Genomic DNA, 19,496 nt, shown 5'->3' on the forward strand with positions numbered 1-19,496 from the left:
ATCAGTTTGAGACACCATTTCTGCCTTTCAGGTTGGGGTTTTGTTTGGACAGTTCAACTTGATAGATTATTTCCCACCCTACTGTCAAAGACACACAAGGCGAGAATGCAGAAACCATAGGAAAGGATTTTGATTTCATGTGCTCATGACCCTGCTGGTCTCCCGGGCAGAAACTTGCTTCTGAGCAACACCTTCAAGTAACTTTATATTGCTTTTCAGATCAGCATCCCTTCTTCACTACTGCAGAAGTTAAACAACAGAGATCAAGTTGCACAAAGGTGCATGTGCCTTGGGTACAAACCAGCAACATATCACTGTTTAAAATAAATACCTGGTCCCAAGACTCAAACTGGGCATTTTTCTGACATGCACATAATGACAAAAATATATGGTTTCAAAACTGAAGGCCAAAGAGAGATGATCTTGCTAAGCAAGAGAAGCTGTCCTCATCTGCTGGGTAGGATGCATGACCTGAAGAGCTGAAATTAATTTCTGCATCATTGACTTTGTGCTGTATGGGTCCAGGCAAGCACATGCAGCCTGTATCAGGGGTTATAGGAAATCCACTGGATTTTTTTCGGTGAATTGGGCCTGATCGACATGGTCCCTATAGATACTGGCATCTGTGTGAAGTGATTCACTTGACTGCAGCTCATCACAGGCACATTTTACAAACTCCAGGAGCTCCAGCTAATCTTCTCTCTGCTCCACCAAGGAATAAAAGTGGATGTTGCTAGGAGTGCTGATAGTCCGGACAAGAAAAAGACTTGTTTTCTGTTTCTATGGTTGCAACAGCCCTTAAGAAAGATATAAATTTCCCTGCAACAACTAACTGCATATTCATTTTAAGGTAGATCTAGTTCCAGATTCCTGAGACAGAACCCTCTACCTGTTCCCAACCCCACGAAGCCAGAGCAGCAATATAGAAAGTTTCTAATCTCAACAGAATTCAGTGAGCAGCACGATTGGTTTGGAAAATAAACAACAACAACAAAAAAATCCCAGCCCCCTCCCCCCCAGCAAATTTTCAGCCTCTATGTACAAAACCAATGCAAACAAGTGGAACATTCTAGTTGTATTTTGTAAAACACATTTGGGATCAACAAAACATCGAACATCCAGACCCTAGATTACAAAAAAAAAATCTATTGCCATCTAATTGTCAACCCCAAGTTTAGACAGTCCTTGTCGGAAATCATGTAACTCATCTATCTTGCCATCCAGTACATCTAAAAAATTCTTTAATTCAGTTTTAAGGTTGGTCTGCCTATGTTTGCTCTCTTCAACTTCTGTCCTTAGTGTTCTGACTTTCTCTTCAAGATCTTTGTTCTTTTTCTCAGCATCCTTAAAGACAAAAGAGACAATCAGATGACTCATAGAGAAGAAGGATAAACAGCATTTAGTAGGTAAAGCAACAAATGGCAGCTGGGCTGTAAAAGTTTGCTTTGACTTCTGCAAACCGATTAACACAAGCACCTCTGAGAGCAAGTGACATGTGCCAGTCAGATTAAAAGGAAAGAAAGCCCACGCAGGAAAGGACACAGATTAACTGGAAAAGATGCTTTGCATCAGATTTTGTCATTTGGTTGGTATCTTAAAATTCAGCTGGATTTAAACCGTGCACTGTGCATATATTTCTGTCACTGCTACAGTTGCAGAATTAGACACTATGCCACCAATTACACAGGGAATTATCTATGCTGGTTTAACCTTGAAAAACAAGCTTAGGAAATACTGCCTGAGGAGTAATATTGCTTTATTCAGCACTTTTGGATTTATTGGTATTTTTTTAAAGTTCTACTTTGCATGCACTCAGGCAAGGAATGAGGCAGCCACGTAACACCTTCCCTGCTGCAGTTTGTTCTGTTTTCCCCCTCTCATTACTTCTTCTGCCTGTTCTCTGCTCCATGCATGTAAGCACATGCATGTTCTCACCAAAAGCCACAGATGACACACTTTACCATACTGAATCAAACAAAATTAATAATTCAACCATTTTCAGCATCTGCACTCCTCACCAGCCTTCTAAATGATTTAAGAACATTTAGATTACCAGAAAGGTGGCTTATTTGGTCGACTGGATTTTATTTCACTGATGAGACTGCTTATATTTGATCTCCCTTCACGTTTTAGTTTATTCCATTTACAGAAGCCCTGACTTGAAGAAGTGATGCCCAAAGCCCCACCACTGGCTTGGGCAGGGCTCTCACAGCCCAGCTGGCTCCACCCTGAGTGAGGACCTCCCAGCAGAGGAGCCCCATGTGCAAACCTGAGCCACAAGCGAGCCACGTGCTGCTGCAAAGGAATGACACAGCATGCAAAGGCATCCGCAGGTGAACTTTTTGTCCCCTGGTGGTGTGCAGCTACACTCATCTGTTTCTTCCCAAAAAGCCTTCCCTGGTGCCACTGCGGCATCTCGGAGCGCTACTTAACACACATGGCTGTGGTGCTGCTCCACAAGCCCAGAGCAGCAGAAATAGATACAGGATAGCCTGGAATCTGCAGGAGATAGATGAAACATGATTCCAGGCAAAACAAGTCCTGCAAACAGCCAGGCAAGGAAATGGAGCTATCTAAATTGCTCCTGTGCTGAGAAGGGCATGGTGTATTTTGCATGTTATTAGCATTTTTTGTTTATACAAACTGGAGCTCTTTTGCCTTCAAACACTGCAGTCTGACCAGAGAAAAGCATACAGTTATGAGAAAGAAAGTGAATGTATCAACTATTTTAAAATTAAATTCATTGCTAAACTGTACCTGTAATTGCTGGGATACAGATTCACATTCTGACATTAGCTGTGGTATAACTTCACCCTGCTTTCGGAGATCCTCCAGTTCCTTTGAAAACATAAAAGAAAAAAAATCAGCACAAGCTTCAATTTAAAACATAATGAAAATTTGAGAATATGAAATGGCTTAGCATATTTTATTGCATTCTGCACAGTATTTGGATATAAAATAACCAAAATAGCGTGCCTGAATCCCAAAACACATGCTAATTTTCTGCTAGAATACATTTTTTCACTACTTCTTTTACTGTGTATTTCTAAAACAGTGTAATCCAATCTCTAGCATGAATGCCATTAATTATATTAATGAAATCTTAACCTGAAATGCATACCTATGCAAAAGAGACATTCAATAAGAGAGAAATCTGAAGGACTGTAATGCTACAAGCAATTTATAGATGGTAGCAAAGAGCAAATTAGACATGAATTTTCAATGATATATGGCAGCGAAAAAAGGCCAGTTGCATTATGAGCTGCATATATAGAGGCAGCATTACAGAGCACAGCTGTAATCAACTCTCCTCCACAGCACAGCTCTGAGAGCCCTGCCTCTGAGATCTGTATTCAGTTCTGGCATCACCGTCCAAACGGAGAGGACTAGCTGAAAGGAGTTCATGAAAAGAGCAACATGACTTGATAGGAGTTCACATCTCTGATGGAAATTGAGACAACTTGAATACATTAACACCACAAATGAACACAGTAGGGAAAGACTCAAAGAAAGCCTGTATGTTTTGCAGAAGGATTCTCAGGGCATCTGAAAAGCACATTTGCAGGTCCGAGAGAATCTCTGACTTGAAGAGAGTGCAAGATCCTCCTCCACAAACTGCCCACGTAGGTGACTGTCTCTAGAGTAAACGGGTATATCCTCTGTGAGCTGTACTGCCACAGGACAGCAAAACCAGTCCTGTCAGAAAGGCAGATTTCTTGGCTACAAAAGGTGATTTCTTCCCTAACAGGTGAACTTATGGCATAATAGGAGTGTACCAGAATCCGTAAGTCAAGCGCTTCCATAAAACCAGACAACAAGGCTTTTCCTCAGGTCCGACCGATTACCCTGTTCTAAGTGCCTCAATACACAGTGCTTCCAGTCTCACCCAAAATTCACAAGCCTCCAGTGTACCCTGGAAAACATGTTGCTTTCTTCCAAGGTTTGCAAAAAGCAGCATTACATTAATAATTGTGGTGGTTTGTTTTGTTTTTTTACAAATTCTGTATTCCTGTGACAACTCTAACTGCTTTTATTGTTCCCTTCCATTTTGCAGCAATAGTTTACATTAATATCATAATACTACAAATCATAATACTACAGATTTTTTTTTTTTCTGTGAACTTCACTGAAGAATTTAACTATCATAAGAGTAACTATAACCAGGCAACGTCCCAGCTGCTGATACAGGGGAAAGAAAGGGTAAGCTGCCCTTTGTTTTGAGATATGAGCTCCCATGCATATATATCTGTATGTACATAAATAATGCCTATTAGCTCACATCTCAGCATATAAATACATATTATATACACTTACTATATACATAATTACTATATGCTTACTATATATAGTATAATACAGTGTGTATACATATACACACACTATATATGGTATATCGCATATGACATGTCTATAAAGATATAATATTTCACTAGATAGATCTGTCCTGATTCCCATGTTTTTACATCTCTCTCTCTCCTCATTTCCTGCACGAAGAGGATATCTGCAGCTCCTCTTCCATGGCAATGCCCATGAGCAGGCCACATGCTGCTTTGAATTGCAAACCTCAAAAAGGTTACTTATGGGTGGTTTAGACCTAATCAAGAACCTGCTAATATAGGTATGCAGTTTGAAAACAAGTTAGTATATTGTCAGTGCAAATGGAAGACAGGCATGTAATATTCACAAGTCAATCAATTTTCTGGTTCATTTGGTACCATAAAAATGTGAATCTTGAGGCGAAAAGCTATCAGAGAATAAGGGTTATTATACATGCTATTACCACAGAAAGGTTGGGAAGAAAGCATGACATTTTCCTTTGAAATATGGGGCTGAAAAACGTATTATAACAGTGCATCAGAATTTATCTCTTTATACTGTTTCCTTGTGCCATCTTAAAACCCCTTAACAACACTGCTTTTAAGATCACCAGCAGAGATGCTGTAATGGCACATGGCAAACTTTACTGCACCTGCTGACAGCTTTTTCTCTTCAGGCAGCAAAGAGCATTTGGTCAATGTAATGAAGGAAAAAACCAAGGATCCCATTATTTTCCCCACTGTTCAGGGTCTCCGAGCCATCAATATCATTCTCCTTGGAAAATGAACTCCCTGTATGCCAAAAATGACAAATTGAAGTATTCTGAATGAATGTGAATTTCTCACCCTTAGCATTAGTCCTGAGATCAGAGGGAGACCATAAAAGAGCAAAGCTGAAGACTACAAACCTTCCAGATTTAGGAACAGGACTTGTTAAGCAAACATCAAATTATTTCATCCATTGTACCTTTTTAATGGTGGTCCTGATGTCTGTGGGAATCGAGGCCATGAGGACTGGTAAACTAAGCAGTTCTCAGCATACATCTGTCTGGCTTTGGGCAACAAGTTTCACCTCTCCAGCTCTTCTATTAGGAGTAAAGTGTTACATATATAGAAGTATCATGTTTATTACCTACTGCCAAATTAAAGCATGCTGTCACAGTGCATGACACATCATGAAACTGAGACTGAGGAACTCTATCAGACTGTTGCTAAAGAGCCGTACATGGAAAATCTAGAAACGGGCAACGCCTTGAGACTTTGGTGTGCTTCTGGTTGGAGGTGAGCCAGTCCATAAATCCATAAGTCCAAGTGAGAAGCAGACAGACCTCCTCAAACTCTAAAGTGTGCCATTCTGTGTTCAGGGCACTTACCAGCTCTTTATCCTGAAGTTCTGTTTCCAGTTCCTGGAGACGTCTACTCAGCTGTGCATTTCTTTCCTTCTCTTTATTTATCTCATTGCACTGTTCCTCCAGTTCTTCAATCTTTAAGAAATGTCAAAAATTAGGTGAAATTTTTCACATTTCTGAAAGTATGGGACAGAACACAGCTGATGTAAAGAGGCATTGCTCCACTGAGCAGAGGGCAGCATGGATAATTTCAATTTGTCAGGGACCTGTTTCCTAAATCATAGTACTTGATTCACTGCAACCAAATTATTGCTTCTTGCCTTACATAGAGCCAATTTACACACCCAATAGGAAGCCCCTGGACTGTGTTTATTCTCCCTTGCACAGTATCTCATATAAGTACTCGGGAATATACAAAACACTGAGCTGCTAAAATAAGAGGGGCTGGCGATAAAATCTGCACTTCACTTCCACAGAACCAACACAAGACTACAAGGGACGGATTTTCTTGATGCAACAAGGAGAAGAAATCTCTCCAGAGCTTCCAGGTTTGCCTCCTCAGGGGCTGCTTATTGTTCTAGCTGGAGTATGAGGGACACAACATCAAAACTTTGAGGGGAGAACCAGTTCAGAGCAACGTATGCTGCTTTGTTCTCTCGCCTAGGGATGTGCTTTGCTCTCTCCGCACCTGCTCCTGTCAGCTCTGGATTTGGTTCCCAGGAGATGCACTTCCCACAGGCTGACAGGCCAGCTCAATAAAGTATGTACTTTAATTCTCAGCTTCGTGTTGCTTTGGGATTATAACTCCTCTCATTTGAAGGTAGAGCAATATGCAAAAAAGTCTGACCCAATTAATAAAGGAGAAGGAGCTTCCCAGGGTGCTTGCAGTGGTGCAGCGTGAGCGCCGAGCAAGGAACCTCCTTGGGGAAAAGCTCAGAAAAGCTCGTTGTACAGGAGAAGTGCATTACACCCACAGCATGGCTGCAGTCTGGCTAGTCACTGGTATGATGACTCCGCAGCTGGAGTAAGGCAGTGTTTTGATAATCTCTTCATATCTAGGCTACAGCTACTGAGATGTGGCATGTTTCACCAGTTAACTTCAATGGAAACAACTTCTCTCTGCCAGAGTATAGAAACGTAAAAAAGCTACACTGCAAATTATGCTATTTTTTCATAACAGACTGTTCTAGTCTCTCAGTTCTCCCCTATCTAAAAGAGACTGGAAAGAGAGACCCAAATCATGTAACAACTAATGTTAATTTATGAATGTAATATCAGTTAATACAGCTCTGGTTTGATGTCTGAATTATCACTGTGCACTCCTAAAGTACTTGTGAATAGATAGAGAGCATCTATCCTGGGAAAAGGTTGCTCCATGTGGATTTTCAGCACAGACAGGCAAACCAGGCCACCTCCAATGCCAAAATACTATTTGCAGCCTACTGACATACAAAAAGATAGGAAATTCCTTCCCTCTTTCAAAGCACATACTCATCAGACTGATACAATCTGATCTCTACTACAAATGTCCCAGGGAACCATTTAAGTGAGTAGGAAAAGGATGAAGCTTTTCCAAAGACATTTAGGATGATTAGGGTGACATTGTCTCTGCAAGCAGTGCTTACAGAAACCAGGCTCCCCTGTGCCCAGGTGGGTGCCAACCCCATGTTGGGTTGTTACAGACACACAGTATTTGAGGAACAGTATCAATGACTACTCTAAAATGGGCTTTAAAAATTTAAACTTCTGAATTGTTCTCTGCTGTAGCTGCTGCTCACCCTTGGTCTTGCACTACTGAGAAATGTCGTGGTCAGTAACAGAGAAGAAAAGACTTTTGATGATGCCTCTAGGCAGGTCTCTGGGTGAGATGTGCCCAGTGTTAGCACTGGAGGACCCGGCTTTGAGCCTGCAGTGCTGAGGACATAACTCATGTCCTCATTCCCGTGCCTACCATTGGGATTTGCTTCCAACACTGAGTGGTTCCCAGCTTTGTTTCCCATGGGTAAACAGGCCATAGCCATGCCTTCTGCTCATTCATCATCTGGCAGCATTTAAGTGAGCTTTAAAACGGATATGCAATAATAATCCCACTTATAAAACCTTTCTGGTTTACCACCCCAGCCAGCAACCCCTGTTGACACCAAGTCTCCCAAAGTGAGAGGCAGGGAGCTTCCCGTGACGCAGCAGCACCAGTCCTCCCACTGATCCACAGCCCTGTGAACATCCTGCCTGCTGTGTGCAGAGGGAAGCAGCTGCCTTTCAAAGACAAGGTCTGCCTCCTAACACACACAAAGATCAAGCAACAGAAATCCAAGAGAAAGAGCAATGGCAGGAGCAGCTGACTGGAAGAGACGGCTCTCCTGTGGGTGTGCTCTGCTACCTTGCTCCTGAGCTGGTCGTTTTCCTCCTTGCAGGCTGAGAACTGCTTCTTCCAGTGCTCGATGCTGGCCGTGGACTCCTGCAGCGCTGTGCTCAGCCGGGCGTTGCTCTCCCGCAGCGTCTGCAGCTCCGTCTCCCACTTCTTCACGTTGGATGAACTGAGAAAAACAGGGTGCCTGGCATTAGGTGGCTTCACCTTATAACCCTGCACATCACTACTCTTCACCTGACTGCAAACTCAGGTAAACTGTGGTGTGTGCTTACCACACCACGGGTACCTGTGCGACGAAGCGACTCTACAAATTTACTCTACATGGTACAATAATTCAGAACAGAGGATCTCAGGGGGGTGACACTATCTGTATTTGAATTTTTTTTAATGCTCAGCCTTAAATATAGAAGTGTTACATAATGCTGAAGAATTAAGCTACTCATTTCCCAAAGCTTCAAGCTGCAGTGTAGAGCACAAGATTAGAGAGTGAATGGAAGGAAGGCTGTGAAACTCCCTACAATGCTAGTTGCTACTTGCCTGTGGAGGTGTCTTCAGCAGAAGGAATGAGTAAACCTTATGATTTCAAATAGGTTACACTGTTGAAATGTCAATAAAGAGATATGATGTGCTTCAAATATAATACATGCAACCTTAGAATCGCTCACTGGGTAACACTGCTCATGATGCTGCTGCCTTATTTTTTGAACAGCTTTTTAGGAGCAGCTTGATCCTGTCAGATTTTCCTTCCATTCACAGATATGTTCACATGCAAGAGGCAGAAAAGGCAAGATCCCAGTAGAGAATCATTCTATTTTAATGCTGTAACTTTGCATATTCCAACGCCTGTATTTCCACTACAGCTGCAAATTACTCTCCTTGGCATTTTCAAATACTTTATCAAAGCAAATAGCAGAAACTGTGACTTCGAGGGGCACTGTCCACAGCTTTAGAAACATCCCCTTCAGACTTCTAAGCTGCCCAGTGAAATTATATTTCTCGTTTCAACTTTTTATGGCTGAGTTCATTCCCTTTTGTAATTTTAAATATCTATATCTATTTTCATCAAAATAAATGCAGCAAACACAAAGAGGAAGAGAGACTGGCTTCATATATTATCAGTAGCAATTGCTCCCCCATGGCTCTAACATTATTTCTGTAGCTCTAAAACTTCACAAACGAAGGTGGTTATAAGAGGTGGCATCAGCAGAATAAGAGTTCTTATCTCATTATGAACTAGATCAGGAAAAAAATAAATCGTAAGCATCTCTCAACTGGATACCAGAAGGGACTTGCTAAAATCTGCTCATTGATCCATTCTGCTGCATCACTTAAAATTAATGCAATTACATTTGAATAATTTCTGTTAATATCATTAGCCGTCAGGTAATTACAGCACACTATTCCAATGCAGTTTAGGTATTAAAGAAATTCACCTTTGGGCTAGAGCAATTTTTAATTTATCATTCTCAGACTTGAGCTGTGCCTCAGCAGGACCACTGTGTGACGCCTTCTCATCATCTGTCCCGTTCACGCTAGATGCTCGAGTTGAACACGGTGTTTCACGTCCAGATTCCTGCAGCACAACACACAAATGAACACTGGGTGTCCCCTGCAACTCCTGCAACACCACAACACCAATTTCTCTGTAATCTCAATCCCACACCACCCACTCTGCCTAGACCTAGGCTGTGTACAATCTCTTGGTTGAACTCTGGTTTGTAACCTTCAGATCTTGGTTGCAAAGCTGGTCTGTTTTAAAAAAATGAAGAAATTATAATGAGACACAAAATGGAAGTTTAAAGTGTTCCAAAATATTTTAAAGTGTTTTGACTGACAAAGCTTGTGTTTTCTAAAGGTTGTTCCATTTTTTTAAGATAATGGAACAACACAGTGCACACAAAGTCCAAACCAAAAATGAAAAGAAGGGAAGATATTGCTCCTCCAAAGAGATACCATTCATACACTGCTTGCTGCTGATCACCAACAGAGAACAGGGTGAACCATAAAGACAATGACCAACGTCTTTAAAAAATGAGAATCCAAAGTCAGCCACTCAGGCTGATATTTATGGACAAAGGGGGTTAGTTGCAAGACTAAGAGTGTTCGGCAGCCTTCTTCTGATCACGCATCTGAATTCTTCTCCAACCAAAATCTGTCAAACTTTCTTCCAAACATTAGCCCAGGCCAAGAATGCCTGCTGTACAGGGTTCATTCTTGCCTAATACAATGTGTATGAAATTACAGCCAAAGACAGAGTGGGGCAACACTCAGTTTCTTCACTGTGTAAGAAACCCAGATCTTGCTGGACATGGAGATTTATAGAGAGAGGTTATTATGTAGAGGGATGCTGGCCTAGAAAAGTGTGTTGTACAAATAAACAACACAAGCTTCTTCCAAGCACTCACTAAAGCACTGCCTCTGTTCCCACACCACAGCTTCCCATTAGTCACAGCTAGGCAGTGAAACACTATGGACACAGTCCATCTCTCCAGTGGCAAACTGAAGGCCCTCAAAAGTAGATTAGACAGATGACAAAATGAAGTATCTTGATTAATCTCATTTACTGTCTGCTGAAACTCTACACTGATTTACCTTCCAGTGACCCAAACTATGACCAACAGTACAAAGCAAAGGATGTATAGCTGTCCTCATAATATAACAGCTCAAGAAATGATGCAAAAAAGATTTAAATGAAGGCCAAGAGCATGGATGGATGAAAAATATTCCTCTGACAATGTTAATGTCCAGCAGCTGACAATTACCTTTGGCAATCTTCATTTCATATACTTTAAACTTGCTGCCAGAAGCTGGTACAGTCCATTAGAAAATTTAACTTTATTAAAATATTTATCCTGTATGCATACAGATATTAAAGCTAAACTACAAACCTGGGAATGATTGCTTGAGGTCTCAATTTTCTCTTGAGATCTGTCTCTTGCTAGTTTGGCAGCTTCTTTCACTTCTTGGAATTTCTCTGCAAACTGGGAAAAAACATGAAAGATCATTACTAAAATGATTTATGATTTATCATCTATTAAACCATTCAGATTACTGTCTTTATATGGCTCATAGATCTCTAAAAGTGGACAACTAATTCTACTAATTGAAATTTTTTTTGGCAAGAAAAAACATCTTAATTCTTTGGTAGGAAGATTCTTTAAAAAGGAATAGAGGTGTTTCTAATAGAGGGACATTTCTGTAGCTCCACAGATCACAGTAAAAACCCAGGGAGAAAAAGGAGCTATTAGTGTCTCTTGGTTTGATTTGGTTTTGTTTATTTCCTCCCTCTCCTGTGTCACATTGTGTTGACAGTCTGTTAAAGTTGAAAGTATAAAAGACATATGTTTGGATAAAAAAATTATCCATATCTTGTATTCCTAAGAGCAAGTCAATTAAATTAAAGAATGCAAATGAGCTGATCTGCAGGATGCAACCAAGGGATTATCAAGACATTAAAAAATAAGAATAAAGTACATCTGAATATACGATGAGGCCATATGAAAACACAGATTTTCTGATCTACATTTCTTATTACTGGCAAAAAATAAAGGTAGAAGACTTCAGGGAAAGGTTTGAATGCTTCCTGTAAGAGGGTTATATCAAACTGGGGGAGGCAGGGGAAATGAAAGATAAAGATGAAAAGTAACGATTCCAGTCTTTACAAGTTGCTGTAGGACATCTGCTCCGAAGTCAGTCTGGCACTTCTCAAATACAAGTATTATCACAACCAGTCAGGGTTCCAGGGCTTTAAACACTTTAAAGAGTGTTTAAAGTTTTAAATAGAGGATTGAAAAGACAGAATAGAAGGCAAGATAGAGAATTTATTTTAAAAATTAAGATATATATCCAGTATAAGAATGGGTAATTTTGTCTTTCTGCTAAAGCAGTTTGGTCTTGCTTCCCTGTGTTTTGAGTAACTTGAAATGCTACAAAGGAAAGACATATTAAAAGTAAAAATATAAACAGATGTATTTTATTGCACAGTTTGTGAATGAAAGGATTGTCATTATATCTTTGGATAATTCAGAACACTTATGACAAAGTTGTAAACAAAAGCATGACAAAAACCCGTCTCATTTTATAGGCAAGGAGTGGGAAAAATCATCATCCACTTCCTAATCTTATGTTCTAAGTTTTAGATTTGGAGCAGGTATTTAGCATGTTCTGTCTCAGTAAAATACTAGCACTATGAAGACAGATAAATCTTCAACTGGTTTAAGAGAAATCTGGATTTATATGTGGAGGTACCTGTGCTTTGTGTAACACACAAATGTACACTTCCAACAAATACATACACATAATTCTTAAACCCCACAGACAAGCACATTCCCAAAGCCAAGTGAAATTTCAGGTGTAGACTACGTCCTGTGATGATGCTTAGGAGTGAAGATCAAGCCCTTGAATCCAGATGTCTTCCATACAACAGATTAAACTGCATATGTAAAGTACGTGCTCTCAGATGGCTGTAGTTGCTATCTGATGGCATGTGCAGTCACTACACACAAATTACTTGATTACTTTTGTAGTACTATAACGATCATTAGGAACAACTACATCACATTTTCACCTTAACTCCAGCTTTACACAAAATGTATCTGCTGCTGTGACAAAACAACTATAACAAACTATTTTCTAAATTATTGTGTCAACAGCAAGTTCTACACTTTTCTTGCAAATAGTAAAGGGCTGGTTTGAGTCTCTCTTGTACAATAAATCTTTATGGCCAAGTATGAAAAATTTATGAGGGCTCTTCACAGACTGTATGAAATATGAAAAGACAAAAAGAACTGAAGGTGATCCATCAGATTTTTATTTTTGCAGCTATCTTCATAAAGTACACAGGAAACTGCTGTGAAAAATTATGTCAGCTGAGAAAAAAGGATCTTTTTCCACATTTCCATAAAAAAAAAAAAAACAAAAAAATGTGTATGACTGAGTAAAGCTTCAATATAAAACCAATACTGATCTCATTGCACAATAGATTTCAGTCATGTCTCAAATTTACCAACCCATGTATTTAGCACATTTGCTTTTAGAAACAAGTACAAATAACTGATTTTTTCACCATCTTAGGGGCAGAGCTTCAGCTTTAAGAGTTAAAATATTACCTTTCATTCTTATCGTTGTTACAAGCATGAAGATGGCTGTTACAGAAACACCAGTGAATGACTGTCTCTGGTTCTTCTTTACTCCATGCACTTGGAAACAGTCATATAAGCAGTCCATAGAGTTCTGCTGCTGCTTCTTTTTCTTTCTTAGCTAATTACTGCGTGCTAGATTTTACTAACAGTCTATTTTTGAAAGCTACAGAGTATCTCTTGGCTTGTTATGAAACTAAAGCCTTTCACTTGATTACTCTTCTGAGTACAGCAACACAGTGGTGACAGCCCAAACTTGTGTAGCATTACCAACGCTAATTGCTACAGCAGCAGACCAGGCGTTTTGAAGCTACCCAGATCCTGAGGCTGTCTCTGAGAGTGATGGCATGGCCACACTGTATAATCACTGGCAGACATTACAGAGATGCTTTCTCTCCAGTAACTCATTTCTATTGTCCCAAACATAAATAATAGACAAGTAATAGACACTACAAAATCGTGTGCCACCTCCAGGATCTAAGTTGACTATGAGCTGTCAAACCATTGCAACAACAGGGAGTGCTTTTTAAACATGAAATTCCTATTTAAAAAGTGAAACAACCTGTTTAGTAAATGAAAACTTGGTAAATGTGGTCTCAATGGGCCATGCTTGGATAAACACCCAACACCAACTAAAAAAATCATCATGAACCTTCTGCTTCCATCTCTATTCCCTTCATTTTCCCTTTCTTCCACCTTCGTCCACGGGCAAAGATCCTCAAAATTAACAACAAAAAAAAAAAGTCTAGAGTAGGAGAAACATCATCTAAACACCACTCCAACAGTCCATCATAGATTATATGCTGTGTCTTCCCATGCCCCAGGAAGCCATGAGACTAAGCTCCAATACAGAGATTTGCTGCTAACAACACTTCAAAAGCCTTTCTAAGTCAAAAGCCTAGTCTAAGGCAACTGCAGCCCATGAGCGCTGTTTGATTTTGAGTCTTGACCAGTGAAGTTTAATGGGGACTCAGGGCTGCTGCTGTTGGTTGTGCAAATTATTTAAAGGCTGTTCAAATTTGCAGCCGGCTTGTCACTGGGAGAAACAGATATATACACTTAAATAGACCTTCTTTACATTCTATACATTAAAACCCATTATTTTGTGTGCGTAAATTTTAAGCTCCTAATCTGGCATTATATTTTACATCTCCTGCTGACAAATTGTGCCAGTGTCAGATGAAACAGCTGCTCCCACCCAAAGCAGTCTCATAAATACTGCCGCGTCCTCTCGGTTTGCAGAAGGCTGGGTGATGGGTGGTCCCCATGGGGGAGCAGCACCACGCTGTGACCCACGAAGCACGTGCCGCTGTGCCCGTGTTTTTCTGGGGACAAGTCCTCAGTACGATGCAGACTGGCAGCAAACAAGACTTTACTCCAGCAAAGGGCTGGTAATTTGCTCTGGCACAGCCAGCACGCTGCCAGCACCGATGCCGGTTGGAGGGGGGGCTGCGCTGTGTGCTGGGGGCAGGCTCTGCTCCAAGCCCTCTGCCCTGCGACACAGAGCCTGGCAAACACCGTACACAGGGCGGGCACACATGCATAGAAATAAAGTCCAGTGCTTCCCAGATGCTGGAAGCAGTTGCTTTATGATGCACAAAGTCTGGGTTTATTTGGTTTCTCACCTGTATAAATCTTTGTCCCTATGCCCTTGACAACCTACAGCTCCTCAGACAGCACATCTACATTGAAGCAGCCTGAACGGTAGCAAAAATTTAACTTAACTGCTTCATGTGCAAAATACATCACCCCCTTTACAGCCCCAGCCCTGCCTCTTCATCACACCAGGCACACCGTTAATTCTCTTCTCATTCCGGTTTCGATTTGGCTGTAGCAATGCCTGAAAAATGTCTCGAGACCTTTTTGAGGCACAGGGTGAGAAGCAGTGAAAGGAGGGTCAGCAAGTCCTGCAAGAGGGGAAAAGGACGCTGAGTAGGACATCAACTTTAAGCCCTGGGATTCTCCCAATCAATGTGAGTGGTAATGAGGTTACTAGGTCACTGAATGCAGTTTTCATTAATGGCTCATGGTTAATTTAAATTCCTTTTCCCTATAGGTATGGATTAGTGCTTAAGTATCTCAAGAGAAGAAAGGCATTAGACGGAGGCAATCTCTTTTATTAGGCCAACCAATATGCTTAAAAATGCAGCTTTTAGAAGTGCTAACCCCTTCTCCTGTCTCATTACTATTCCTTGTTTTTAGCAGACATTTTTCTGCTTTATTTATTTATTTAAAGCCATGCTATTGATCTCTGGTTTAGCGGAGTTTTAGTGTGTCCTTCCAATTCCTGACTAAAAGCTTCAATTATTTCCAGTAAAACTGGCAAGCTTAAGTTATATCTTTTATAAGAGCATAATGATATCAGCATAAAATGAAACTTGATTTTAGTATTCCCAGTACACTCGTACATCTGTAATCTCTCCACCATCTCTGATCTTTCTTACTAATGGTTCAATAATTAAACTGAGGAGCATGGATGATAAGGGATATCTTTGTCCCATTGCTTTGCATAGTGGCAATAAACCACGTTTTCTTACACTTTCCAGCTCTGTCAGATTTTTTTTTTTTTAAATAGATCATCACAAGCCATTTTCAGAGGTGCCCCCCTTCAATATTTTCATATATTTTCAATATAAAGAAAAGTCTTTCTGCTGATTTGGAAAGCTCTTTCTGAAAGTAGGCTGTGTTATCACAGAAGCTGCCCATCTACAGTGGGCTCCTTTGCAAATCATGCTGTGCAAACAGATGTGCAAACTGATCTGGAGAGAAACACAGCTGGTGCTGAGGCCCCTGTGCCCACATGACACGTCTTTCAGGCTGGATCTGTCTTGTCACGTGCACATTGAAGAAATGCTTTCTGATACCACCATTAAACTTATTCTATGTACATGTTTAGACAGTTTTGAAGAATATGGCAAAATCTCTCAAATTAGGGTTCAAGGACTTCCAAACGTACCTCATGCCTGGTTATACCTCTCACCTCCTGAGTCAGCCTCAGCACCACCTGCTCCACGCAGTGCATGGTGTGTGTTTAAACCCCTCCAGCACTGGGGTACTATGTGGCCACCTGTCATGTTGCAGAGGCTTGACTTCAGTAACCTAGGATTAAATTTACTATCCAACGGTGCTACTTCTTTCATTTGGTGTCCAAAGGTTGCATTGTATCATGTTTTATCTGTTACTCAAAATAAACTATTCCCCTAGATTCACCTTAATCCTCCCACGTTCCCATACCACCTACTAGCTACCCTGCAGCTCTTTGCTGCAGGAGTGGTGGATATGCATAGGTGAAATGAGCTGTCCTCCACAGCTGAGTAAGCATCATGAAACATAACCTTCACCAGCACCTCGTTTTTAAAAAACAGTTTTGCATGTGATCGACTGGGTGGCCTTAGCACCCTAGAAGAGCAGATTATTGCCGTGACACCTTTATGGACATCCCAGGGCCAAAAATAATTTACCATGAAAGGTAAAATATGCTTTACCTTTCAGAAATATTTGCAAAAAAATGCAGATGCAGTTTTCTGGAAATTGTGAAAAGTCAGTAAGACAGACAGTAAAATAAATTCCTATAACAATTCAGTTGATGGAAAAGTCCTCCTATTGCAATGGTCTGCCTTTGTTATTTTAAACACTACAAGAAACATCTTGTTCTCCTGACTCCTTTCTTATCAAGGCATGCAAGAGGAGAGCAAGGCGAGAGACTGTGTGCCATGGGCAAGGACACCATGTTGGGTTACTGACAAAACCTAGTGCCAAGTAGCCATGCTTCAGGTGTAAACTGTGTGTTAGATAAATAGGGGCTTTTTTTACTACATATACAAACAAATATTTCAGCTGCTTGATGAGCACTTAGCAAGATCACTGATCTAATGACAAAGGATGTATTTTAAACTGCTGGTTATTCATTACAAGAGGCAGCTCTAGACTTTACAAGCCTGCTGTTGTAGCCAGTGCCTGGTCCAGGGAGGTTTTGCATTAACACCAAGCCCACGGCCAGGTCTGCCCTCCAAGAGAGGCACCTCTGCCAGCAAACCTGGTGTCAGACCTCCCCGGCTACTCAGCCTCCAGTCACTGCCACAACTCACTGCAACCTCCTCAGGTCTGTGATAAAGCAAGTTTGGGTCAGGGCTGCAAACCACACCACTGAGCTGCAATGCCAAAAATGCAGTATCATATTAATCCAGATCAGTTTACTGAGCCTCCTGAGAACACAGCTTCATCAACAGTGGTATCCGCAAAACAGGGGCACCAGCAAGCCCTGGGGGCTGGCAACTCCTTCACCTCAGCTACCAATACCCTAATGCCAGCAATCCTGGCATATCAGTGGTTCCCTCTGCTTTTGGTGCCACTTTCAGCTGAAAGGAGCACATAGACCAGGGAGATGAAAACACAAGTACTTCCAGCTATGCTGGGCAAGATACCATGAAGATCACCTCACTAGTACCATCGTCAGTGGTCATATTTCATTTATAATTTTTGACTACAAGGTTTGCAATACTGCCTGCTTCTGTATATACAGACATTGGGTAACTGTAGTAGATGGGCAGCTTGCACAGATGAAGAGGCCTTGCAGAAGCATGCAGCTCAGAAGAGGTCAGATTGGTACATGGAATTCTTCACTAAAAAGAAGCAAGACAGCCTTTGCTGAAATTCAATGAGCCCCATTACCTTCGTCAGCTGCTGCTCGGAGGGAAAGCCCAAACCAAACACAGTATTTGCTCTGCTGTCCGCCCACTGGCCAAACTTCTGCGATGTCTTAGTGAAGGTCATGTTAGGTGTGATTGTGCTGTTTATGATCACCTGTTTAAACACAGATCAAAAAATAATTAAAAAGTAGAAGCCACATGGGAAATGCATATCCTTGCAACAATATCATCCAAAGCAATTAGCAGTCTAAATTGGGAAATCGCTGTATTCAGAAGACTTTGTTCCCCAAACCAAAACAGTTTCTATCTTCTCTTACTTCATACGTAAACTTTGATGTTTTGTCTTCTTTTTTCAAAGTACTATCCCAGTCCTGCAGCTAAACACGGCTGCAGGAATATCACCGAACTCAAGGCAACGGCAGGGACAGCAGCTATAAAATTAGCCTGGCAGAACTGCAGATGCAAAATCCTCTTTTCTCAGCTTTACAAAGGCACACAGCTACTCCCACCACCCCACCAGGCACCCAGGATGGCCTGAGGTCTCCAAGCAGGGTCTCCACCAGCAATACCTGCTCTCAGACTGGAGGAGCAAAGAGATATTTCTGCGTTTCTCCATTTGGCCTCAGGCCTCCACAAGTAGGATGTCTGACAGAGACATGTCAGAAATTAAAAAACAAAAAAACAAACACACAACAAACCATCAAAAACAAGATAAGGAGAAACTGATAGCTTAATAGTGAGTGTAACTTGGGAGGGCAGTGAAGTACATCACTGCCAACACACACGCAGCGTCAAATGTGGGCCTCAAGACAAATACCCTGCCACTTTACACAAGTTAATATCTGCTTCACTACCAGCAACCCTGCAAGCAACAGAGGTTCTTGTAATTAAAGAAATCGCCAACAAGAAGGCGGCTGTTGGGATGAGGTCTCCAAGGAACTTCGTGTCACAAGCATAAAATGTAATCTTGCAAAAAGGAATGAGATGTATGTCAGTTCATTATCAAAAATCTTAACTATATTTCCAAGATACATCATTATATGAGTCTAGAGACTCCTTCCCCTGGAAATTAATTCTTGTGCAATGTTCTTTCTGCAACAAAATAGGAGCTCTCTTTAGTAACGTGTACCATCATCTCCAATATGCAAATTATGCACTAATTAAGCCAAATCTTTGGGACAGTTTAATTAACATGATCAGGAAGCATCCTGGCAACATCATTTGCTATGTATTCCAAGCAGTTTTTCTCCTAAGCTATCATTTACTTTTAGTCAAAATTGTGAATTAAATTTACCGGAGGAAGATCTTTATTTGCCTCTGTTCCCTTCCTAACTTCTGACCTCTGTGCTGAGGCTTTTGCTTTCTCAGAAACTGCTCACCTCCAGCGGTTCCCTCTCTTTGCACCATCACTTTCAAATAAACACAGGAGTTCCCGCCACTTCCCACCACCGAAATTTTCACCAAAATGATCAAACCAGAGGAGGGCCAAGTGGCTGGTACCCCTGAAATATTTTTTTTTGCATGGGGATAAACAGGGCAAGAAAAAGGGAGAGGTGACTAGGTAACTAGTGCTGGCCAACACACATCATACAGATATCAGGTTTTGGGGTCAAAACATCTTTTTAAATAGTCAGTTGACAGGCAGAGGTATAAGCAAAGCTGTCCAAACATGT

At 41.1% G+C, this 19,496-nt stretch overlaps 1 protein-coding gene across 1 annotated transcript in view; it reads right to left on the minus strand.

Moving 5' to 3' along the window:
* Positions 1 to 1,060: 1,060 nt before the first annotated feature.
* Positions 1,061 to 19,496, minus strand: part of HOMER2 (homer homolog 2 (Drosophila)) — a 52,071-nt gene continuing 33,635 nt past the window's right edge. Inside the window, exons 3-9 of the mRNA XM_008945277.1 lie at positions 17,846 to 17,977; positions 10,925 to 11,017; positions 9,470 to 9,609; positions 8,046 to 8,202; positions 5,690 to 5,800; positions 2,758 to 2,838; positions 1,061 to 1,344 (exon numbers count right to left, since the gene is read on the minus strand). Coding sequence (XP_008943525.1) covers positions 1,156 to 1,344; positions 2,758 to 2,838; positions 5,690 to 5,800; positions 8,046 to 8,202; positions 9,470 to 9,609; positions 10,925 to 11,017; positions 17,846 to 17,977 — 903 coding nt within the window. The 3' untranslated portion in view covers positions 1,061 to 1,155. The remainder of the gene's footprint in view (positions 1,345 to 2,757; positions 2,839 to 5,689; positions 5,801 to 8,045; positions 8,203 to 9,469; positions 9,610 to 10,924; positions 11,018 to 17,845; positions 17,978 to 19,496) is intronic.

Source organism: Merops nubicus, unplaced genomic scaffold, assembly GCF_000691845.1.
Source record: "Merops nubicus isolate BGI_N331 unplaced genomic scaffold, ASM69184v1 scaffold23968, whole genome shotgun sequence".
NCBI lineage: Eukaryota > Metazoa > Chordata > Aves > Coraciiformes > Meropidae > Merops > Merops nubicus.